The sequence below is a fragment of the Dryas octopetala genome, chromosome 1, assembly GCF_963921425.1.
Source record: "Dryas octopetala chromosome 1, drDryOcto1.1, whole genome shotgun sequence".
Lineage (NCBI taxonomy): Eukaryota > Viridiplantae > Streptophyta > Magnoliopsida > Rosales > Rosaceae > Dryas > Dryas octopetala.
The window spans coordinates 23,331,004-23,356,942 of NC_141366.1; the positions used below are offsets into that span (position 1 = coordinate 23,331,004).

At 35.0% G+C, this 25,939-nt stretch overlaps 2 protein-coding genes across 5 annotated transcripts; both read left to right on the forward strand.

Annotated features, from left to right (window-relative positions):
* The first annotated feature begins 257 nt into the window (after positions 1 to 257).
* On the forward strand, positions 258 to 4,258 carry LOC147299249 (putative disease resistance RPP13-like protein 1). 2 transcript variants are annotated; one of them, XR_015119885.1, is made up of 3 exons: positions 258 to 3,155; positions 3,700 to 3,774; positions 4,072 to 4,258. XR_015119885.1 is itself a non-coding variant. In XM_086229205.1 (2 exons), the coding sequence occupies exon 1, from the start codon at positions 302 to 304 to the stop codon at positions 3,149 to 3,151; it is 2,850 nt and encodes a 949-aa protein (XP_086085331.1). In that variant the 5' UTR covers positions 258 to 301; the 3' UTR covers positions 3,152 to 3,155; positions 3,700 to 3,917. The 2 variants fall into 2 exon arrangements, 1 of the variants encoding a protein (XP_086085331.1); XM_086229205.1 differs by lacking the exon at positions 4,072 to 4,258 and having other exon boundaries at positions 3,700 to 3,917.
* Positions 4,259 to 13,641: 9,383 nt separating this feature from the next.
* On the forward strand, positions 13,642 to 24,403 carry SE (C2H2 zinc-finger protein SERRATE (SE)). Of its 3 annotated transcripts, none has more exons than XR_015119864.1 (13): positions 13,642 to 14,233; positions 14,939 to 15,057; positions 15,319 to 15,376; positions 18,061 to 18,135; positions 18,238 to 18,312; positions 18,379 to 18,426; positions 18,613 to 18,681; positions 18,773 to 19,576; positions 19,720 to 19,768; positions 21,413 to 21,693; positions 21,815 to 21,997; positions 22,609 to 22,729; positions 24,272 to 24,403. XR_015119864.1 is itself a non-coding variant. In XM_086229010.1 (12 exons), exons 1-12 carry the CDS (start codon positions 13,755 to 13,757, stop codon positions 22,667 to 22,669), a joined length of 2,301 nt encoding a protein of 766 aa, XP_086085136.1. In that variant the 5' UTR covers positions 13,642 to 13,754; the 3' UTR covers positions 22,670 to 23,107. The 3 variants fall into 3 exon arrangements, 1 of the variants encoding a protein (XP_086085136.1); XR_015119863.1 differs by lacking the exon at positions 24,272 to 24,403 and adding an exon at positions 22,954 to 23,107; XM_086229010.1 differs by lacking the exon at positions 24,272 to 24,403 and having other exon boundaries at positions 22,609 to 23,107.
* Positions 24,404 to 25,939: the final 1,536 nt, after the last annotated feature.

Genomic DNA, 25,939 nt, shown 5'->3' on the forward strand with positions numbered 1-25,939 from the left:
TTTTCGGTGGAAAAAGACAGACCTTTTTTTTTTTTTAATTTTTTTTTATGGAAAAACAAGCCAGACTTTTTAAGCAGAACAAAAAAAGATCGACTTTTTTAAGCAAAAAAAGACAAGACTCTATGCAAAAAGAAAAAGAAAACAAGACTAATCAGAAACATAGCCACTGAAGTACTGAACTCATAGAGAGACCGTTGACGAAAACAAAAACTGATAGAGAGACCTGCCTTATCTCTTGCCTTGCCGTTCCTGCCCAGCCAAAGCAAAGCCAAAGTTGCTCCTTGATTCCTTGGTTTTTGTTATGGCGTCTGTAGCTTCTTTAGTACTTTCGACCGGCATTACATCGGCATTTGTCCAGGTTGTCCTTGACAGAATTGCAAATTTCGCTCAAAACAAGATAGATCAATTTAAGGTTGTCGACAATGGGCTCCACAAGTTGGAAAGAACATTGTTGAAAATTCAAGCTCTCGTTGATGCTGTGGAAAGCAAGCAATCTATACCCAAGGCTTGCCAAGTTTTGCTCGAAGACCTCAAGAGTGTTCTTTTTGATGCAGATGATTTGCTGAATGAGATTGGTTTCGAGCTCCAAAGGAGAAATTTTGGGGCCGTGACTCCCACCAAAGGGAATCAGGTAGGTGATTTCATCCCTTTTCACTCCAATATACCACATGAGGTAAACAAGATGCAGAAAGAACTGGATGATTTAGTAAGAGAATTGGAGGGTTACTTTATGACAGAAATAATCAAGTTAGGACAGCCTCAAATTTTTTCCACTCCTCATAGTAGTTCCTTAGTGGATGCATTGTCTGTAATTGGAAGGGATATAGACAAGGAACACATTACTAATATGGTGTTGTCAGAGAAAGAAGAAGGAGAAAATGTTTGTGTTATTCCAATAGTGGGTATGGGTGGGATTGGGAAAACCACTTTGGCTCAATTGGTCTTCAATGATCCAGTTGTGGTTAAAACATTTGATTTGAAAATTTGGGTATCTGTTTCTTTGGATTATAATGTGGAGATGATTACAAAATCAATCATTGAGTCTGCTACGGAACAAGTTTTTGAGTTCTCAAACCTCAATATAATTCAGGTCAAATTACAAAAGATATTGAGGGGGAAGAGACTTTTACTTGTACTAGATGGCATATGGAGTGAGAATCTTAGTAATTGGGATGTCTTAAGATTGCCTTTTCAATCTGCAAAACAAGGGAGCAAGATTTTGATGACTACTCGAAGTGAAATTGTTTCATCAGTCGTTAACAGTGTTCCTGCTTATCACTTGCGTACACTGTCTCGTAATGATTGTTGGACAATTATCAAACACAAAGCACTCCCAAGTACGAATCTTGATGGTCATGAAAATCTGGAGGTGATTGGCTTAAAGATAGCAGAAAAGTGCAAAGGACTTCCGTTGGCAGCAAAAGTGATTGGAAGTGTCTTACGTTTTAAATCAGGAGAGATGGAGTGGGATGCCCTATTAAAACAAGAGCTTTGGGAATTGCTAGAGCATAAAAACCAAATCTATCCGGTACTTAAACACAGCTATGATAATTTGCCAGCTTATTTGAAAAGATGTTTCGCCTATTGTTCTATTTTTCCATATAATTATGAATTTGAAAAGGATGATTTGGTCCAACTATGGGCAGCAGAAGGCTTCATTCAAGGCCAAGGAACAAAACAAGCTGAAGAAATTGGAAGAGAGTACTTTGATGACTTGTGCTTCAGGTCTTTTTTCCAAATTTCAAATGTTCTTGATAACCGGAAGAGATATAAAATGCATGATCTCATTCATGATTTGGCAAGATTAGTTTCAACCAACTTATGCTTTCGTATGGAGGAAAACTTGTCATGCTTCTTGCCCATATCTAGAAATGTTCGGCATTCATCTTTGCTTCATCAAAATATTCAACCGTCTACATTGAAGGTGTTTCACAAGTATGAGAAGTTGAGGACATTTATGTTGCTTTCCAAAGGTGCGTCCAATCTTGACCAAGTTCCTTATGATTTTTTTCCAAAGTTTCGATGCTTAAAGGTGTTGAATTTGAGTCATAGTGGCATCTCTAACTTGCCTGACTCTATTGAAAAAGTAAGACACCTGCGTTACCTTAATCTCAGTAGTACCCGTATCAAAAAATTACGGAATCCTATAACAAAATTATATGGGTTGGAAACGCTCAAGCTCAAGAATTGTTGTGAACTTGTTCAGTTGCCTGAAAATCTAAAGAACTTGATCAAGCTACGACATCTTGACTTTGATAGACATCATCAAATTAGTTCCATGCCAATAGAAGTTGGAAAATTAACTAGTCTCGAAACTCTGCAAGCATTTATAGTGGGAAAAAACAAAGGACATCGAATTGAGGAGCTTAAGAACTTAATGTGCCTTCGGGGATACATTTGCATTACAAATCTTGAGAATGTAGCAAACTCCATAGAGGCTAAAAGTGCTATGTTAAAGAACAAGCAATACCTAGAGAAGTTGGAGTTACTATGGAATGAAATTAGTGACGAAAGAGTTCAAGAAGAAGTTCTTATGGGCCTGGAACCTCATGATAGGTTGAAAGAGTTGCAAATAACAGGTTACAGTGGTGCTATATTTCCATATTGGGTAGGTCATCCATCATTTTGCAAGCTTGTGAGTATCGATTTAATCGAGTGCAAGTTTTGTACATTCCTTCCTTCTCTTGGTCAACTTCCGGTTCTCAAATATCTTGTCATTCGAGAGATGCATAGTTTGAGACGCGTGGATCATCAGGTATCTGGGTTGGTTGGTTTTCCATCCTTGGAGAGGCTAACATTTCATGACATGCCAGAATTGAGATTTTGGACAGGGATAAATGAAAATGACATGCCTCGTCTTAGGGAGCTTACTATTGATGCTTGTCCACAATTAGTGAACCTACCTTCAATTCATTTCCTAACTTCACTTGAAAAATTAGACATCAGTGGTTGCCTTCAGCTTCAATCACTACCGCATGAGGGACTGCCACCCTCTCTCAAATGTTTGATCATTTTGGAGAGTGACAAATTAAAAGATCGGTGCAAGGTGGGAGAAGGTGAAGATTGGAACAAGATTAAATTGATCGCCAAGTTAGAGATTGATTATGAGGAGATTCCAACGCAAGGACGTGATATGATGATGATTGGTTAAACAGGTACTTTCCTTTGTCTCCAACGACCCATCAGAAATGTATATGTTGATCATTTATGTATCTCCAATAATGCATCGGAAGAGTTCTGAGTTTGTTAAACAGGCACTTGCCTTTATATTGTTATGATCGTTGATTATGATGATCTTTTTACTTAAGTTTGTCTACTGGCTCAATCGCCATAAATTTCCTCTGTCCTAGTACTAGCTCTGCATTTCAGATTCTGTTTGAACCAGGGATAAGTATAGGGGATGAATGCAGCAAATAATTTGGAGGCCTTTCCAAGGTCTTATCCCTTTGTTGGCACTGGTAGTGACGTTCTTATATGGCGTGAAGTAGTCTGGTCAATTGGATATTATGCTGTAAAATTAGTCTGAAGGCAATGCCTCACTCTTTTAGTATTGTTCTTTTAGTCAATCTACATTTCCGTATATTGTCGTATCTAGTTTTGAAGATTATGATGTTACATGAAAAAGCATCCAGTTATACCTTAATTAAGACCGTCTGGTGTCTACCTATTTCTGAATAACAGAATTTTCTTTTCTTGTAGCAATTATTTGAAGCATTTTCAAAGGGACGAATGGGAGCATTTCCTAATCTGGGCGATTTATTCTAAACCCCTAATGTGAGTGACTTTGTTACATACAAACTACTTAATATGTATACTATTTATTATTTTATGAAGTTTTATGACTGCTTACAATCAAAGGTTAAGGGATTTATCCTAAATCCGTAATGTCGAGGTTTCATGCAATTTGTGTGATTCTTCTCTCTGTCATAAGTAATTATTGATTATGTAACATCATCATGTTAACTGGTAACTGGTCTCCCTTTTTCTGTCTTGTTTTAAGTTTAATTCTTCACCAACAATCTCCATGGCGGATAAGCAAATTGATTACTTTTACTCCCATATTTTGTGCAGGAAGATGAGATTCAAATGCTCCAAAAAATATGTTTTGCTGCAGAAATTTCTTGTTAAATCTATGGTGCTGTTTTTTTTTTTTTTTCCTCTCTTTATGGGATCACTGAAACAATCCTTCTTTGAAACCTCTTATTGAGTGTAAGCTGCTGTAAAATATGTATGGGAATTCTGTCCCGAATTTATATAGCTTCATGCTTGATGTATTAAGTAATTTACAAGTTATCCCCCGTGTTTTTTTATTTGATTATAACAAAAAATTTCAGTGTTTAGAATTTTATTCATGTTTTTGTCACTATTCTTTATTTGGTTAGTTAGCAGCTATGTTGTTGATTATTAGTACATTCATGATGTGATTAATAATGGAAAACATTACTATATACGAATGGAATGAGAGTTCAAGAACTGATACAGTTACTTGGGATATATAACTTCAATTTTATGTTTTATGTAAACTTTTATTTCTTGAGTTACATGTTTTTTTGAAGCCGGAAGAAGCTCTCGGCAATAGAACCCAAGCTTCATACATTGTCATCGTTAGAAGGTACAAATAAAATTCTCCCTCAGATTCCCAACTCTGGTATTCAACAACAACATCTAAATAAAACCAAAATCACAACTAACTCCTAAGCGAGCTTATTAGAATTCCACTAATTTGTTGACCAAAAAAATAAAAAAAACTCTGCTGACCGAATTGGAAAACATTAAAAGTCCCCTAAATAAATATATGAACATCCTTATTTTTGATCAAATTTCTCCCCAAATTATATTAACAGCATTATACTAACACTTGCCTAGTTTGAAATTGTTAAGAGAGAGATATAGAGCATTCATTCTAATAAGTTTCTCATTTTTTTATTGAACCAAAAAGCTCATTACTTAAGGAAAGAAGTATATCAGTGCTACGTTCAAAAAAATAAAATCATGCATAACCTGATGAGCAATGCCAAAACAAACTATTTTTTTGTTTTTTTCTTTCAACGCTAGGAATTTAAATACTCTAATTTCACAATCTAAGGAATCATATAGTCTTCTCTGATGGTCCTATTGCTTTCTTCGGTTTTACTTACTTTTGTTCTTCAGTACATTATTCATCTTCATAAAATATGTGATGGGCCAGAATATAATATTCCTTTCACTTTTTATTTTTCCACATAAAAATGTTACTCAAAGTCTCAAATTATATGTAAACGAGATTATGTACAATATGGCCAGACAAATATAGTGGCTCACAAACAGATAGTGCACAGATGTATAATTAAATAAAATAAAAATGAATTTGGGAAGCAGTTTGAAAGTGATGAAACTATGAGAAACTGTTGTCTCACAATTACAGGAGTGCACAGATGTATACTATTAAGCAAAGAGATCACACAGTAATAAGACAAAATTAAATGAAAGCAAAAACACCGTACCATCATAGGAGCCACATTATATTGAGATCGATTTTAATCACAGTTGAAACTTTTTCATCAGATTATTACATAGACAACAACTTGGTAGGGATGTTACTAAACTCTAGATATATCAAGAGCTTGAAGAAACGGCTGCTAATGAATTTCCAGCTTGTGCAAAATATAGGAATTAATCATTGTCCTTCTGAATGACAAATACTTCAAGGGCATGAGATAAGAATATTGAACTATTGTGCTTGTGGATGACAAATACTTCAACCGATATACTTTACATTTTTTGGGTTGTTAACAGAGTCGAGATCCTCTCTCCCCATTTCCTCTGTCTCTTCTCTGTCTCCTAGCTTAACTTGTTGACACATGTTCATTCACTTAACACCTACTTACTCTGTTAACTAATGTTAAATAAAAAATAGGTTAAATGACACTTTTGATCTCTGTACTTTTATGAAATTTTTACTTTGGTCATATATTTTTATTTTTGGCAATTTTGGTCATGTATTTTTTATATGATAACAATTAAATCTAAATAGTTAACATCGTTTAAATTGTTGTCGGAAAATTTGATATTGAAGTGCTTCGCACATAAGTGACTTCTCAAATCTTTTAATCCACCTATATGTCTATTTAATCTCTTATTCATCATTTAACATATTCAATTCGACGTTGAAATTTTTTATTTTTCCTTATTGATTGCACATAAAGGCATGTATGAGCTTGTATAAACATCTAAGACTGAAAGTGGAGTAAGATGTCCGAAATGTCATCACGTGTAATGTACATCGAATTTTTCATTATCAATTTAAACGAAATTAACGATTTAAACTTAATTACTATCGTATTGAAAATACTGAACTGAAATTATCAAAATTAAAAGAACATGACCAAAGTAAAACTAAGTGTCATTTGGCCTAAAAAATAATAAAATGAAAAAAAGACGAACATCCTCTGCTCTTCACCCCGGCGTGGGTTTGCACAACCAAAAACTCATTGGCTCTGTCCATTCGTCCTTTACTTCTCAACAGAAAGAGCGTGCAGTCCAGACAGCTCCACCATTCATTGAATGCTTGCCCTCCAATTGCTGTGGTCTACACTCTTCCATTGCATTTTTTAGTGCAAAATGGTGATGACTGATGAGGAGGAGAAGCTCTCACTTTCTTTCTCTATGTCTATGCTTCACGAAAACATCACAGACAAACCAAAAATAAGACAAACCCACATAATATTTTGATCAAGAACCTTATGTGAGATTTATGGGAAATTGATCACAGAAAGTTATGCAAAGGTTTAATTCTTTGAGAAAGAGAACGGTGACAGTGAGGAAAGATGAACGGACTGAGCCGCCAGAGTAGGAGAGCAGATGTTTCGTTTTCGTTTTGCATTTTTCTATTTTTCAGTAGGAGTTAACATTTGAGTTAACAGCTGGCAAAAAGAAAAAACACATATGAATTAACAGGGAAAATGCTAGGGTACCATGTTTTGGTACTATTTAAAATAGAGGTGGACTCCATTTGTATTAGTGTACCATCTTTCTAATAGAGGTGGACTCCATTTGTATTAGTGAGTTCTACCTTTATTAGAGATATGGTACACTAGATGGTATCAAGACATGGTACACCTAGAACTATACGAGTTAACAGAGTTAAGTTACGTTGAGTGGATGAACATGTGTCAAAAATTTAGTTAGGGGATAGAGGGGATACAGGAAAAAAGGAGTCTGGATCCTCTGTTCTCTTTATATTTACTATCTGAAAATTTCACTTAATGGGAGAGTTTGCTTTATATATATTAGTCTCTTGTCACGCGCTCCACACGTGTTAATTAGTATTTTTACTGTGTTTTTTTCTTTCCTTTTTCTATGCTAAAGTACAAATATATTCATCAATTATGATGAGTATTTCAAATTGGTCCACGAACAAAAAAAAAACTTTCAATTCATCCATTAACTAATGAAAACTTACAAATTAACACATTTATTAGAATTTCTGTTAAAAAACAGTTAAATTCCACATGGGCATAGCTGATGAGGCTTTTTGTAACTATGTGGACACCAAAATTAGTGCCACATGGACACAAAATAGTTTAAAAAATACCAAAACCATTAGAAAAAGAAAAAGAAAAACAACATATAAGTGCATATCCCAAAATTAAGAGCCATACAAGTTGGGTCATTGAAAAACAAAAGTGTCAATTGTGAGAAATTGAAGAATAAGAATGGCGTAGGGTGGGGTGGTGAGCATTTGGGTTTGATATAGTGAGAATTTGCGGGTGTGGAAATTTGTGAATTTGAGTTTGATAGAATGAGATTTTGTATTCTTAATTGCTTTTTGTTATTATAGTGGAATTTGGTATTCTTACGAGTGAGAGATTTGGGTTGAATTTGCAGGTGTAGATATAGTGGGAATACCAAGAAGAAGAAGAGATGGGGTGGGGATGCAGTGAAACTTGGTGTTCTAAATATTTTTTTTTTCTTTTGTTTGATTTTTTTAAATTATTTTATGTCTATATAACATTAATTTGGTGTCTATGTCGTTAAAAAAAGCCACGTCAACTATGCCTATGTGACATTTAATTACTTTTTTAATGGAAATTCTTACATATGTGTTAATTTGTAGGTTTCTATTAGTTAATGGATGAATTTGAAAGTTTTTTTTTTTTGTTCGTGGACCAATTTGAAATATCTCATATAGTTGGTGGATATATTTGTACTTAAACTTTTTTTTTATTCTTTATTGGCTTAATTGTGTTTTTACCACCCAACGTTTGAGGTGATTCCCATTTTACCACCCAAAACTTTATTTGTCTCACTTTACCACCCAAAGTTTACATTGATTCTCACTTTACCACCCAGAACTTTATCTGTCCCACTTTACCACCCAAAGTTTATATTGATTCTCACTTTACCACCCAAAGTTTACATTGATTCCTACTTTACCCCCTGAATCTAGAGTGACAGAATAGACGGAAAAAGGTTAACTGGGACACGAAAAATAGTTTTGGGTGGTAAAATGGGAATCAATATAAACTTTGGGTGGTAAAGTGGGACAAATAAATTTCTGGGTGGTAAAGTGAGACAAATAAAGTTCTGGGTGGTAAAGTGGGAATCAATATAAACTTTGGGTGGTAAAAACACAATTAAGCCTTCTTTATTTTATAATTTTCCACTACTCTCTCTATGTTTTAAGGTACTGAGGTGTCTTTTTTATTTTTTAAGTTTTATTTTAATGATTGTATTTTACAACTATATCCTCTTTATTATGTTGTTTTAATGTGACTATTTTGTTAAATGAAGGATAGTTTAGGGAACCCTATTTTTGGTGAAGCCTGTAGCACCAAATATTTCTTCTGGCTTTATAATAATAACGATATATATATATATATACAAAAATACTCTAAAACTAACTAATTAGTAAGTTAATACAAAACTAACCACCTTGTTGGGCCCACTGCATAATGTAATATCAAAATGCGAACCGTCTATTTTTTAGGCCATACTTTAAAGATTATTCCTGTAAAAAATCTCCAAAATCGGAAGTCATTTAGCCATTTGATTATAATAACAACTATTTATATGCTTTTATCGAAAATACTGATCGCTTATTTATTTGATCTCAATTAGATGACTACATGATTTTCGATTTAGTTAATTTTTTGCAATGATGATCTTTAAAGTAGGGCCTAAATAATTTATTGTTCGGATTATAAAATTAGTTATATGGTGAGCCTAAAAGCATGATTAGCTTCATATTAATTTGTTAACTGGTTAGCTTTAGAGCACTCCTATATATATATAAATCCAAACCTTTCTAAAAATATGGTCTTTAGTTAAATGAATCAATACTCAAGAAATAAGAAGTAAAGTGCCTTTAAATTTAAAATTCATAATCATTATTTAAAACTAATTTAAATAACAAGCATAATTCATCAATTAAAATTAAACTTATGGAATAAAAAGTTTGAAACCCAAAGTCCACTCACTTTCAACCAAATCCCTCCCAAACTTATAATGCCCAAGCAACAATCTTAAATCATTAAAACTTGTTAGAGGAAATTACAAATTTGGTCAACTTATTTTATACCTAATTCAATTTTGGTCCACGATCTTTTTTAAATTATGATTTTAAATTCTTTTGGTTGTGTTTCTTTAATTATAATTGAAGTATAAGTTATATTTTATCATTTCTTAGTCATATAAACCATTTTGGAGTATTATAATCAAAGAGAATTGAAATTTGGTAAAGTTTGAAAAATCTTAAATTTTTTAAAGAAAAATTGGTAGTTTTAGGTACCCTATTTTGGGGCCAATTATCCTGAGTTTTAGAACTCTGATTTGATCTTATATGGTTGTAAAGAGAAGATGCATAGCTTTAAAACAAATTATGTTTGTTGAATTTGGCTGAGATTTGATAGAGTAAAAGGCGAGACAAATTTGAGAAAACAAATCTGAACCTTTATTAAATAAGTAAAGCAATTAGTGAACCAAAACAGAACTTAAAAAAATCGTTGACCAAAATTGGACTAGGTATAAAATAAGTGGATTAAAATTTTAATTTCCTCAAACTTGTTATAATTGAACCTTATGATATAAATAAGGTCAAATAACTAGTTAAATTCCTCAAATAATCGAACATGAAATGATTCAATTAATTTCTTACAATAAATAACCAAGAATATTTTTCTTTAAATCCCATAAAATTCATTTTTTAAAAAAAATGTCCAACTCACAAGTCATTATTTCTCAATCAAAACTCAAGATGACTAATATAAATCAAATCATAAGATTCATGAAATATTTCCAAAACAAAAGTCTACTCACATGCAGTGAAAAATTAGTTTCGATCCTCCACCATATTGTCTCAAGCCTCGGTATTGTCTTCTATAAAATAAAATAATGAGATATAAGATTAGACTCAACTCAATGACATTAAAAGTGTGTGACAACTAAACGTCCCGCCAAAATCTTGTATAATAGAAAAGAAATCCTATTTTGTCTGAAACCGTTCCAAAATCGATTTCAACTTCACCCTCACACTCTAATCCACCAATTAACCAAATTAAAGATAGTTTGGGGTATACCTAGATCGAACATCCGTCCGGGGTTACTTCGGTATCGGAAAAAGGGTTCAATAGCGGTCTGATTTGAGTTATGCTAACTCCGAGCATCTTCAACCTATCCAAAACCAACGTGGATCAAAATGATACTCGAGGTAAAGTTCGAGGACGATTACTATAATTCTCTCTAAAATATTTGACCATTGCTACCACATGGTAGAAGCTGGTTGGCTTTGACTCAACCTTTCTCTCAATCAGCTTCATCCTTAATAGTCCTCACATCCAACTCAACTATCCTCAATCATCGCCACCACACCCAAAGCTCCAAGGTCAACCACTTCACCAAAATACACAAAAAGGCCAAATGGATATGTGTTTCAATCAAATTCAACCCCAATTGGGAAAGGGCAGCACACCCAAATGTAAAAACTTTGTGCCAAACCCAAAACCTTTGCATCAAATTAGTTGTTGTAGAAGAATTAAGCCATTGCTATTACCAATAAAAATGAGATAACAAATGTAGATGACAATATCATGTAATGGTGGGTAAGATATGCAATGATTCAAAGAGTTATGAGACTCATGACTCACCCGCTGCATTTAAAAGCATTTGAGTGATAAGGCCAAGGTCTTAGATTGGGAGGATAAATGCTTTGGCTAAATCAATGGGGTTTAGTTGGGAAATTGGATTTCGGGAGACTTTAGGGTGTATTGGGCTGGGGATTTGGATGAGAGAATGTCAGGACGTAAATGTGGATTTTTGTAAAGGAGATAAATAATGGTGTGAGGGTAAATTTGAGATTTCAACTACAAAAAACACATAATAAACATAAGAAAATAAATAAGGAGTGTGGGAGGAGAAAAGTGGAATGTGAAAATTGCTTCCCTTTTTATATTGTATTATTTTCTTTTGGACTTAAATGGAACAAAACAAGATCAATATTGTGAGTCAAGATAAATGTCGACACTACAAGAATATCGTGTTCAAGCAGTTTTCGAAAGTCATTCAGGATCCTGAGTTGTAGATATATATTACCTGATGATCAATCACAAAAAGGATAACTACGCTTATCGATATGAATATTTTGTATCGTAGCAAGAGTAACCATTACACGGTACATACCTTATATGCTAGCCTTCCAACAAGACAACTCGATTAGCTCGTCCGTATAAACCCCTAAGAGGTTTAGAAGATTGAAACCCTAAGGTCATGGAAACGTATCCCTTTTACTCTCATACCATCTAATCAATACCAAGATATGTGAAAAACCAAAGCAATATGCATAGGAAAATGCAACTTTCACAATAATAAATTATATTAAAATATAGTTGTCATACACACGCACACAAAAGTCCAAACTCCAAACAATACATGGTGTGAATTTCCCCTTAACACAAGGGATTAAAGCCTAATTAATAATAAACTTAACAAAGTTCATGGTTCTTAAGGTATCTTATCGGTATACCTTATTTTCAGGATGAGTTGGAATTTTGGCACTCTCCCTACAAATTGTCAAATATTTGATTGTTACATTCTAGGTGCAAAATCCTTACTAGGCACCCTATGAAACAACTCAATCAAATATTAACCTGGGAACTACTCAAAAAATGAAGTTGATGCAAGAAAATTTTAGACTTAGAGACTCTCAAGAAGTGGTTTATCTTAAAGGGTAGAATTGAAAAATTTCTAAAAATATAGTTTATTTTCACAATTCTAGAGAGAAGGAGAATTTTAAAGAAAGATTCTCTCAACTCTCTAAAATTCCAGCTGAAAAATTGTGAGAATGAAGGTGGAGGGGTAGCCTTCTATTTATACGAGAAGGGGGTGGAGAGTGGATGGTGATAATTGCTTGGAAAAAATGAAGGGTGGAGATGGTTTTTGGTGCATCAAGGGTAAGAATTCGTCCAAAAAAATGTGATCAGAAGGTTGAAATTGAATTGAGTTGGGCGAAATCCACCAAGTCGGCGAGCGAGTTAGAATGAGAGAGGAAATAGATAGATTTAGAGGAAAACGAGTATGAGAAATGGGTTGGGTGCTGGTGGAAACGACATGTCACATCAGCGCATCCCACATCAAAGTCGAGCCATCTCCAGATGCATTTGAGGCCGTATGATCAACTCCAATCAACGCTTCAGATCACACCACGTCAGCGATACAAGTATTTTCATTTTCCTATTTTTTAATAATTCCTCCAAATTTAGATAATTCACCAAAAATACATTCGAGTGTCAAAAAATTTCTCGAAAAATTCTACATTCTCGTATGACTAAGTACTATTTATCTAAGGTCTTAAAACAATATTTTGACTTCTAGAATTTTTATGAAAATTCAAAATTTCCAAGATTAAATTTTGAAAAATAAAATAATAACCTAAAAATGTTTATCAAACTTCAAAAATTCATAATTTTTGCTTCCAAACTCATACTATCATGGTCTCACTTTGATCCATTGACCTTTGGAAAAATGTGTCAACTCTAAGGGATAAATTCAAATTTCTATAAAATAAGCACGAAAAAATTCTAGTAATTAATTGAAGAAATTAACAAGGCAAAAATAAATAAGGAACATTCGACACCACTCAACATTGTAATTTGCTGATAATAATCATCTAAATTTTCAATTTTCATTAAAGGATCATTCATACAAAAAATTACATCAGTCGGGAACTATTTACTTGTTTAATTAAATGACCATCATCTCAAGAATTTATTAAAAATACTTCAATTGTTGATTTATTTTAACAAAATTAGATATCTTAATGGTTTTCGATTTATTTAATTTATTTGTACAAATAATCTTTAAATAAAGATCTAAAAATAGATGGTTCGAAACTTAAGATGGTTAAAATTATTTAAAGAATTCTTTGATGAGAGGGGCTCAGATAAATATATAGATACCATCAAGTTTTTTGTTACTTTTTTTTTTTGAAAAGCTTTTTGCTAATTTAATTTATTTTTGTTTGGCTCAAATGATTATTTATTAATTATTTTTTTCTCAAAAAAACGGAACAATAATTCATTTAATTTTCACCCATGGCTCATAGCCTCATACAGTTGAAATGACTTTTTCACACTCTCGATTAGTCAATTGACTCTCTAAACCCACCCACGGCTTCTCTCAATTCTCTCATTAGTCATCAGGCGTTCGTTTCCAACGTTTCATTCTATTCTAGGGTTTCACCCCTCTCTGGCTCTTCAAAATCCCCAAAATCCCCAAAATCCATGGCCGAGATCATGAACATGCCGGTCGACTCCACCATTGACCGTCGTCGCGACCGTAACAGCAAGGAGAAGCCCAACCCCAGCGAAGAAGCCCAACCCCAATCCTCGTCGCCACAACAACAACAACAACAACCACCACCGCCGCCACCGCCACCCTCACGAAGACGCGACAGGGACGAAAGAGACCGAGGCGGCGGCAGAGACGAAAGGGACCTCGACCGCCCGCCAAGTCGCCGCCCCGACTACTACGATCGAAATCGGTCGCCTCCGCCTCCGCCTATTAGAGAGAGGGAGAGAGATAGAGAGAGGGACTATAAGCGGCGGAGCAGCCTCAGTCCTCCGCCTCCGTATCGGGACCGCAGGCACTCACCGCCTCGGAGGTCTCCGCCGCCGCCGTTTAAGCGGTCCAGGAGGGAAGATGGAGGGTACGAGGCCAGGAGAGGGAGTCCCAGAGGGGGTTTTGGACCTGGAGATAGGAGGTAAGTTTTGTGGGGTTTTCATTGTGTTTTGGAGTTGTTGGTTCGGACTGAGTTTTTGCTTCTATTTGCTGTTTGTTTAGTGAGAGAATGTGAGGGAATAAGTAGGTGGAGAAATTGAAGCATTGCATTTTGACCCATGTCATTGTTTTGGACCTGGGGATTTGAAAACTTAAACTGAAAGTTGCCCAACTATTTCCATGTTTAAGAAGCTTGTATGCATCGTTTTGTATCATTTAATGATTGAAACATATGACAAAGTTACAGAAACATAGCTCTTAACAAGCACATAGTAGAAACGAACCTTGGTTAAATGCATTGCCTCTATACTATTGGTGTAAAATAGAACACAGAAAGCATCTGTTCCATGATGCATAGAATTAAAAGTTTTTCCTCTTATTTTTTTCGGTTTTGTTCTGAAATTCAGAATTGAATTTGTTGCTTTGTGGGTACTGGTAATTATGTATAAGAGGTTCCTCTCACTTTGTTCTTGGAGAAGCTGAGGATATTGTGTGGAGTTGGTTTTCTGTTCGTTATCACAACCAAAACTGCTCCTCTATTCTTACTACACTTATCAATTTTGTTAAATAGTCCTATATGCCATTAAATATTTTCTTTTAACTAATAAAAAGAAAGGGGTTTAATAGTAGGAGCGGAAAGGGACTTTCTTTTCTTGAACGTTGTTTATTTGATCTTATGATGGCACAGGTTTGGATATGATTATGCAAGTGGATATGAACGTGAGATGGGGGGTAGACCTGGTTATGCTGATGAAAGGCCTCATGGCCGGTATGCTGGACGCGCATCTGGTGGCTATGGTCCTGCTGGTAACTGCCTAAATGTTTTTACGTTGCTTTGAAGTTATGATTTTATTTGGGTCTCTTGTAGCCTAATTGGATGAAATAGATATCCATAGTATCTTTAGGTAGCCAATTCTAGGGGTTTAGTTGAATTTATCATTCTAATTTTACCATAGAGCTTAATTAATATCTTTAATTAATGGCGGTATATCTGTTTGTTGGTATGTGATGTTTTTACGTTGTCTTATCGTTGAAAAATTTCTTTGGCTTTTTTTTTCACCTTCTCAGACTGGGATTCAGGACGTGGTGGTTTTGGTGATGCTTCGAGCACTGGGACTAATCAAAGGTTAGTTATGTTTTGCAGACTGAGAATGAAAAGTCAAAATTATTCTGTTCATTGTTTACCTAATATTTTTGTATTATACATAGCTAAAGAATGTTTGTAGCATTATTATCTGTTTAGTATTGTGGATCCTGCTTATTATAGGCAATGACCAAAATCAGATATATTTTTCTAGGTGAGTTTGAAAGATAGAAATACCAGTAATTTGGAGGGAACTCTAAAAGGGCACTTGGTACATAAGCTAATCCACTTTTTGTGATCTGTCTCTGGCTGAAAGGAATTTAGTTTCGATACCTATTATGTCTTTATCTTTTACAAATTACAATCATCTTTTACAAATTACAATCACAAGACTAAATTTAGAGCGATAAAGTATCACATGCTTTCTTTATTTGTAAAACCTTTTTGACTTTTGGCATGATAGTAATAGTGTTTTTGTGTTCCTCCTTTGTTTTAAGGGGGGGGGGGGGGGGTGTGATAGGGTGGGTGCGGTTTGTGGTGGCTATCTTTTTCTTTTTGTTTTTAAGTGAACTGTATAAAACTCTTCAATGCACTTCTCTTTGCATGCCAGAGGTTTTATCTTATCAATGGGAGTGTAATTATCACCTTTGGACCCTCTTGATTTGATTAGTCAAAGTTTCTTATTAGAAGTGTTTATTCTCTTAGAGAAAGTTAAGTCGTTGAAATACTTGAAATCAAGTTTCAGTTGGATGTGGCCCTAGTTGTTTGCCAGAGGTTTTACTACATCAGTGGGAAGTAGATGGCTTTGGTCTTTTGTCTTGATTCTTGATGAGCCTAATCTCTCTTTCTCTCTCTCTCCCCCTCTTCCCCTGGCCCCAAGGCCATACCCCGTCTCTTCTAAACTCTCATGAGGACCTAAAACCCCCTTGCCCTTTTGTAATGCTTAGCCATGATTTGGTTAATCACACTCAACCATGGAAATGCAATCTTTGCAGCTGCCAACAACTTTATTGTTCAAAATTTCACCTTGGAAAACCTAGCCTACCATACAAACTAAGAAGCCTGTCATACAGAACCCAATCCCTTGCATTGTTTCTGTTACCTGAGCCCAACTTATAAGACAGAATTTGTAGGCAAGTTCAGTCTATCTGACATTGAATCCCTTTAAATTATTGGGCAACTTTCCATATCTATTTTCCATTGAGAAACATGTTTGATTGGGTGTGATGAATGTAAGGAAGTTGGAACTGATTATTTTGTATAGAAATTACGGTTGTGGAGACTGATGGAATGAGCATGTGATGCTGTATTTATGTATAGAAATAATGGGTTTGCTGAATTATTATCAATTTATTCAACCAAATGAAAAGGCAACAGAAAACAAGTAGGAAAAAGGGAAAAAAGAAGAAGAAAGGATTGGGGTATTTGACTGTTAATTGGTGTTGCCATTATTTTAAGGCCGGTGTAAGAAACTACATATAACTGGTATATTTTAAAATGCCTCCTTTAATTCTAGACTTCTCATCATTATCAAAAGGCTTTTTTACCCAGATAGCACCTGAACTACAGGGGGTGTGCTCAAATACCACCCAAACTTTTTTTCTTGCCAATTTACCACCTGAAATTATTAATATGTGCTAATTTGCCACCTAACATCCATTTTTCTGTTAAATCATCAAAAAAATTTCCAAACTTCCCATTTTGCCCTTGAATACAATAAAAAAAATATTATTATTTTAAAAACGTTTTTTAAAATATAATTAGAAAAAAAATTAAAAACTAAAAAAATAGAAAATGGAAATACCCTTTTTTTTTAGGGGGTTTAATTAGATTTTTTTTTTAATATTTAAAATGCTTTTTTTATATAAATGACGAAAATACCCTTGAAATAAACAGAAAATTTAACTAAAATGACGGTAGGTGGTAAATTGGCCAATATGTGAAAGTTCAGGTGGTAAATTGGCAAGAAAAAAAGTTTGGGTGGTATTTGAGCACACTCTTTATAGTTCAGGTGGTATTTGAGTAAAAAAGCCTTATCAAAACTGAAATGTGATTTGAACTTCTTCAAATTGTAGTATTTGGGCACTCTGTTATCCACTCTTGACATATGTTCATAAATAAGTTGGCATTTTTAGTTTTTTCCTATAAATCTAAGAGTAAGCTCTTGCATGTAGTTTAGATGGTAACTTTCTAAATTTTACCTGGATGACTATTGAAGCCTATTAATAAAGTTATGTTTGTAGAATTTTTAAACTTTAGTATGCTCATTGTTATGCCCCTTGACTGTGGCTGATACTTGGATGATCCATTTTCTGAATCATATGTGCTGCCATCTGAAAGCCCCTGCTAGCCTACATTTCTTGGCCTTTTGGGATTCTAGAAATGTAATCTTGATTAATTTCAAATTAAAGGATCAACTGATGCAAAGGTGTAGAAAATGGCATTTTTCACTTAATTAGAAATGAAACATAGGTGCTTGTCTTTCTTTTTTATGGTTCATTGAAATAAAATGAATAATAGAGGTGTTATTTGTTTATTTTTTTCTGTTGTGTAATTAAATTTAATTAAGCTGTTTTGTCCCCCTTTCTCCTTCCACATTTAATTAAATTAAGATGAAAAACTTGATTGTTTATTACTTCCCTTTACTTAAGAAAGATATTTGTTTAGACTGTTGGGGATTTATTTATATTACCAAGCATTATGACTTACTGAGTAATATTTTTCAGAGAAGGGTTAATGTCATACAAACAATTCATTCAGGAGCTTGAAGATGACATTCTGCCTGCTGAAGCTGAGCGCAGGTACAGATTGGGAGCAATTGAAATGCTTCAGAGTTCTATTATATGCTCAACTTATTATTTTGTGAAGAATATGTGAATGATTTCAAATTATTGATTATGCAGATATCAAGAATACAAGACCGAATACATTTCTACTCAGAAGCGAGCTTATTTTAATGCTCATAAAGATGACGAATGGTAATAATGTTTCATGTACTTTCCTTTGGTTAACTTGTGCCATTCTAACATAGCTTGTTTCTGTAGGCTGAAAGACAAATATCATCCCACAAATCTACTCACTGTCATTGAAAGGTGTGCTCTGTTTACATTTCCAATGAATTTTTTTTCTTTGGCTGTATTTAAGCTGAAGGAACTTTAGGTCCAAAATTGTTTTTGAAAGTGTTCCATTCAGTTTGGGTGATGTAATCTAAAATACCTGATCTCTTTCTCTAATCATAACTCTTCGGATTAAACTATTCTTTTTGGATTTATTTCTAGGAGGAATGAACTTGCACGAAAAACAGCAAAGGATTTCTTGCTTGATCTGCAAAGTGGAACCTTGGACTTGTAAGAACTGTCTATTTATATGCATAATGGAATCTGCGAGTTATATACCTCCTGCAGTAGGCTGACAGTTTTATTTTTATTTTTGATGCAGAGGCCCAGGTGTCAATCCTTCAGCTCCAAATAAATCAGGACATACTAGTGAACCAAATTCTGATGATGAAGCTGATGTGGGTGGCAAGAGGAGACGGCATGGCAGGGAACCGAATAAAGAAAATGATCTTCTTTCGACTGCTCCTAAGGCTCACCCAGTCAGTTCTGATCCCAGACGTATACAAGCTGACATTGAACAAGCACATGCCCTTGTTCGCAAACTTGACTCTGAAAAAGGAATTGAGGAGAACTTTTTATGTGGAGCTGATAATGACAAAATGAACAGAGAAAAATTGCACGGTGGCTCCACTGGCCCTGTTATTATTGTACGGGGTTTGACATCTGTCAAGGGTCTGGAGGGCATTGAGCTACTAGACACCCTTATTACTTATCTTTGGCGCATCCATGGTTTAGATTATTATGGAATGATTGAGTCAAATGAAGCTAAGGGTCTGCGGCATGTGAGAGCCGAGGGAAAGAGTTCCGACATAACTAGTAATGGAGCTGAGTGGGAAAGGAAGCTAGACTTGCGTTGGCAAGAGAGGTTGCAGAGTCAAGATCCCTTGGAAATAATGACTGCTAAGGAAAAGATAGATGCTACTGCTGTTGAATCCTTAGATCCCTATGTCCGGAAGATCAGGGATGAAAAGTACGGCTGGAAGTATGGTTGCGGAGCCAAGGGTTGCACAAAGCTCTTTCATGCTGCTGAATTTGTGCACAAACATCTTAAATTGAAACATCCTGAACTTGTGATGGAGCTGACTTCCAAAGTGCGCGAGGATCTATATTTCCAGAATTATATGAAGTATGTTATTTCTTTTTAATGGGAAGAAGTATGCTAGTTGATAGTATGTTTATTTTTTCAAATCCAAATGCTAATGATGAGTACTTTATTATTTATAATGTTTTTCTCTTTATATGGTTTTTACAATTTAATTTCATTCACAGTGATGCCGATGCGCCTGGTGGAACTCCAATTATGCAGCAATCTGTAGTGGTATGATTCCTAAAATTTATAACAATTTATTATACGATGGATGTCTACATGTTACCTTGCTGATGTATGCTATATTCATACTCAGGGAACCAATTGGTAACATGATATCAGTTTTTCGTCTCCCTCTCTTTCTCTAAGTAGTGCAAGGTTTTAATCTGGGAAATGCTTGGGATATCAGAAAAGATGCCATCTGGTATCGTTATAGTTTATTACATGACTTTTCTGGTCAGTTTCAAATAGTGTATTTTCCAAGTTATATTAGCGTTTCCCTACAGGGGGCAGATTTGATAGAGGCTAGAGTGGCTTGAGGATTCCAGTATTGTATTGAAATTGAGCCTTATGGTCTATAGTTACTCCTAATTAGGAATAATCTTTTTAGGATGCCATAGCAGACTTTAAAGTCGCTTGAGTTATCTGCTTTGCTTAAAGTTCATTTGCCCCATTTCTGTAGGACTGTTGGATTATTAGCGCATAGTTGGACCATATCTAATTTACTTTGTTGTTTTGCCCCCCCCCCCCCCAAAAAAAAAAAGGCGCAGTCTTGCACTTGTGCATGTGTGTTGCGTTATAATTTTTATTATTCTAGTTTTTCTGGTTCTCTTTAGAATCATCACTGTGTGATTGGCAAATGATCTGTATGACTGTATAGTAAAATCATGGCAAGCATTTATCTGCTAGCTAAAGCAAGTACCTCTGGCTCACTTTTAGGTTCACTCTCACAGAACTTTCAAAAGCTTATTTGTATTTTGTTCTCACCATATGATTCTTCTCAACCCGGGTGAATTAGCCCTTTTTGCTATATTTGTTGATTGACAGTTTCTCTCTCTCTCTCTCTCTCTCTCTCTCTCTCTCTATATATATATATATATTTATGTAGATATAAATGAATGATTGTAAGCATACATACATGGAGGGAAGAATTCTCTTGTCAGACAGTTTGGTCACACAAGCATATATATATTTATATACATAAATACATATATTTATTATAGTGTGTTGCCAGACAGTCAATCAGTTCCACACATTTTGGCATGATTCCATCTAATCAATGGTTACAGTCTGATAAAAATGCATGACCCCATACATATATATACAACACACACATATAGGGCAATGTTCTCTTGCTGGACAGTAACATATTGTGTTACTTTTCCAGACTGCCAATTGGATCAGGTGTATTTTCGTTAGACAGTAAGAAGAGAATTTGGAAATAAGATGCCAGATTGTCTGGATTCTACTGTTTCACTTGTTCGTACTTGTTCTTAGAGTTTTACTTGTTTGTAGTGTTTCTAGGTTAATGCTACACAAATAGGACATATTTATGTAAATTCATTTTGTTTATCTTATGCTTTGATTTTCGTTTGTATTTTTTGGGGAGGGGCAGGGCAATGGAACATACTCATTTTTCTTTCTCTAATTTCTTTAACTATATATATATATATTAACAGAATTGTTTAATTTGCAGTAGTCTATTATAAGAATGCAAGAATCAAGAACTTAATTCTCAGAAGTGTTTTAATTAGTTTTTTTAAATGTGTTATTCTGCTTTAAATTATCCTTGGATGTTAGTTGGTGATTTAATCTTTCTATTGCATTGTATTTTTCTCATTTTTTAATTTGTCAAATTGAATTTTCTATTTGCAGAGGGACAAACCACAGAGACGTAGGCCTGGTGTAGAGAATAGATTGAAGGATGAACGTGGTAATCGTAGAGAGAGAGAAAATCGAGCCAATGGTGGTGAGAGATTCGATAGGTCTGAGAACATGCAATCAAGTGAATTCCAGTCCAACAATGATGGTCCGGATGGAGGAAATCTTGATGAACCGATGTTTGATAATTTTGGTGGACAAGGAATGCGTGTTGGTCCTCCTTTTCCATCAGATATACCCCCACCACCTGTATTGATGCCTGTTCCTGGTGCTGGGTATGTTGGCAATTCTTTAACATTACTCAATATTTTCAGAATGCAATTGGTGTCTTATTTCACTCTCGTTTTTCTGTCCTTTTCTTTTTTGAGATCACATTATGTGTTGTTTTCATTGCAGTCCACTAGGGCCTTTTGTTCCTGCCCCACCTGAAGTTGCAATGCAAATGTTGCGAGAACAGGGTGGTCCTCCACCTTTTGAGGGAAGTGGTAGAAATGTGTGGCCTGGACCCCAAATTAGTGGGCCAGCCCCAATTATTGCTTTGTCTCCAGCTTTTCGACAGGATCCTCGACGTTTAAGAAGGTAATTTCTGTTTGAGGAACATAATTAAGGTGCAGGGCTCCTTACAGGATCTGTAGCTTAGTGCTTGAGCCAAACTTAATATGTATTGGTTTTCTAGTTGAAGTTATTTGTGGTAGTAGCAATTCAATTCAATTAGATTTCTTGTAAATTGATTACAAGTTCTCTTATTGAACACATCAACACACTATTAAATGAAGGCCAATAAGAGAATTTGTAAATTATTAGTGATATTAGTAATTAAATTAAAGTAGATTCCTTGTAAATTGATTAATTATTAGTGATATTAGCGAGAATTAGATATGAAATTTTCTTTTCATCTTAATTTATTAAACGAAGGCCATTAGGAGAATTTGTAAATTGATTTAAGCTGAAGACAGCGAGCTCATTAATAATCTATTTAGGCTGAAAAACGAGCTGGTCATCTTTATTGCTTGCCAGTTCTTCCACTGTCAAAATAAAGATAATAGATTTCCAACGGTTGATTTTTGAATGCAAAGAATTTTAAAGGTTCCTACGGGTTTAGCCAGAATGTCATGTATTTTCGTTACATTTTTGTTGTTAATTGTAATGGCTGTAGACAGGAATCGTTGACGGGCTTTCATCTTATGCAGTTATCAAGATCTAGATGCCCCAGAGGATGAAGTCACTGTGATAGACTACAGGAGCTTGTAGATATTGAAGTTGGCAGGATACTCGAAGACTCCAACAGTATAACCGGCACATTGTATCCAGGTAAAGGCAACTCCTGTACGGTACCCCAATGTCAACCACTGAATATTTATTGTATGGTGACTGCAGATTCAAGTTGTAGTAAAATTCACTAGGATGCGGGCTCTGCTAGTCGCTTAGAGTCCACCGCTCATTTTGTTGACAGCAATGCATCGGCTGAGATAATAGTATTATGATGTGTGTTAGTGATGTAACTCATATTTTTGCTCCACTTGATTTATTGACAGGTAAAGATGCTTATTGTTGAATTTCGGGGTGGGAATATTGATGGGTCTACGGAAAAAAATTACCGCTGTAAATTGGAGTTGTAGACTAGATTCCAGATGGTTATGCATTTGTTTTCTTTATCCTTTTATTTATTTGTTGGACTGACTTTATATCTTTTTTTCTTTTTATTGAGGTAGCTTTTGGGTTCATTTAATAATTATTAATATTCAACTTTACATTTTAGTTGGTTCATTGTGATTTTGTGAGTATGTTTCCTTGAGTAAAGAACCCTTTTTCATTTTTTATTTTCGTTAGTCATGTCCAGCTATTCTCTCTTCTCTTTTGTTAAAGTCGATCCTATTCTTTAATTTATTTAGGTCTCTCTGTATATAAGATAGTGATAAAGGTTATAATGGAAATATAATGGAAGTTACTTAAGAAAAAAAGGAAAAAGGGAATATGGGATAAGAGGGATGCGAGGCTTAATAGTTAAGTAATTTTGATAATTACCACATTATCTGTAATATGCTGCCCGCGGCCATTCAACATATGGTGTTAATCTTTCGGCCACATGTTTACACCCCACTGGAAAAAAAAAACCCTTAATGGGCCTTTATGTTTATCCAAGTCTTACTTTCTTTTTGGAGTTTCAACCCTAAATGCATTTAACACCCTCCCTTTTAACAGTCCTCAAATTCAACTTTCGTCCTCAAATAATAATAAGAAACATTTTTTTTTTTTTTTTTTTCAGGCAGACCCTCTCTGTCCTTTTTTTGTTGTTTCTCTCTAATTCTCCCTCAAATTTCCATCGTATTGGTTTATTTTTGTTGTTATTTTCCTTATTTCAAAGTTTTGTTGTGATTTTATAACGATTTATATGGTTTTGTGCTAGATTTACGTGTTTTACCTGAGTTAGTAAATATGGAAATCGAGCAGTGTTTGGAGGTTGCCTATTGAATACTCTAAGCAAAAGCAAATTGCAGTACCAATAGAATTCCTCATTTTTTCTTTGTGCGTGGGCACTGTGCATGTGGGCCATACAAAAGTAGGCTTAAAATGATTTTTTTAGACTCTTCAAAATTCATGAGCAGCTCCTATGTTCGTCTAAGTTATAAAAGTATTTAGATTACGTTGGTTGGTCATATGTTAAAAGATAAAGCACAGACATATTCACGAAAAAAAACTAAATTCACCAAAGTCACTGACTAAATTCCATGCAAGTGTTCCTCTCACTGAAAATCGATTAAGTAGATTTTCTTGCATGCAGCATACTTTATGGTTTTTTTTTGTTTTTGACTACTTTTGCATTCTTTATCTTAATTTGAGATCTGGGTGCAGGGATTTTGGGTCGTACATTTGTGTATTGTTGTTCCAAATAAGAAGGATAAAAAGGCCTCCAAGCTCAACTCCGTTGGAAAAAGCACGTTGTTGCCGAACTGGTACAAATCATGAGGATTACTGCCTCCAACAAGCACCCATACGTGACCGACCATCGCGTAGCAATAGTGCTGCGGAATGAGACATCCTCGGTTTTGTAATTCGAACCGTGACCCAGTTGCATTATCGTGTCTGTAAACAATTGGGTTCAGAACCGAGCTCCTCCACCATTAATGATCAAGACTTCACCATTTGTAAATAGACTGAGCTTGCGATGATAAGTTTCTTCAGAGGTAGCAACACCTCTGAATTCGAGCACTGTCGGGAAGTGACAAATTGGATTTTCCGAAGTTGGTCGTTGTGGAGGAGTTGCATGTGCATGGCCGAAATGCCAATGCTTTGTTGCAACACTTTCTAGCTGCCACCGGCAGCGTGGCTCACAAAGGGTCCTACTCCTTCCAAGAAGAGGAAGTCATCATGAAATTGCTTCATTATAATTTCTTCCTTTAAAGAATACGCACACACCCATAGTGTAAAATGAGTACTCAACACACTCCCAAACTTAGATTTAGCTAGTCCTCGAGCAAAAAGAACAAAGAAAAGACTGTGTTTTGGTTTCTTTTGGGTACGTTGGGGAATGAAATTGCTTGCTGCATGCTAGTGCTGTGGCCTGTGGGTGTCTCAACTCTCAGGTAGCTCTTGTCGCATATGATGAATTACTATGCAATCAATTTGGAAAAATAAGAAGTTTCAAACATTAAACTCAATATGTTAAATGACAAGTATGGACTTAAATTGACATATAGGCTGGTGGACTCAGTACTAGAAAAATCGCCATTGAGCACATATAGAGAGACACAAATATTGTTTGGTGACTACTTTTTTACATTGAGCACAAATGGCAGTTGAGAAGTGCTCTATCATTTTTGGGCAAACATGATTTGTGTCAGCTTATTTGTGTCCCGTGCCTAAATCTATATTGTGACAACCACGTATTTAGAAGCACTGTTGATTTCCCTCAACGGACACAAAGATATGTGTCACCGCCTGACAGATGTGACCACTTAATGACATGAATTCACTATTTGTGCTTTTTGGTGGCAACAAATGTGCATATTTGTGTCTTTCTTAGTCTGACAGATTCACTCATTGAAAATAAATAAATTTACATATGCACAAATTTATATATGTGTGTTATAAATTAAAGTATTATATGGCCAATAATTTCACACTTGCCTTGAAAACAATTATGGCATAGATGAGCCAAACATGCATAAGACTTTTTCAGTACCTCCATGCTAAACCAACTGTCATAGACTAGACAACACTCTGAGTGACATTTCAAAGAGGGACACGATTACCAAATGTATGCTCTATTGGTATCACTATATATCTACTCCATGCCTCACTTGTGGTCTATCATGAATGCCTTAGTGCTAAGGCTTTTCAGTTGAAATATATTAGCCTACAAATTTTTTCAATATCTCATTTTCGATGGATGATAGTCGTCGGCGAGGCGTGCGCATTAGGACGGAATCCTGATCTAGTACAAACTCATCTGACTCATTGGTCACAACTATTTTTTCTTCTACAAATCTTCAACCTCGTCTCTCAACTGAACGGTTTGCT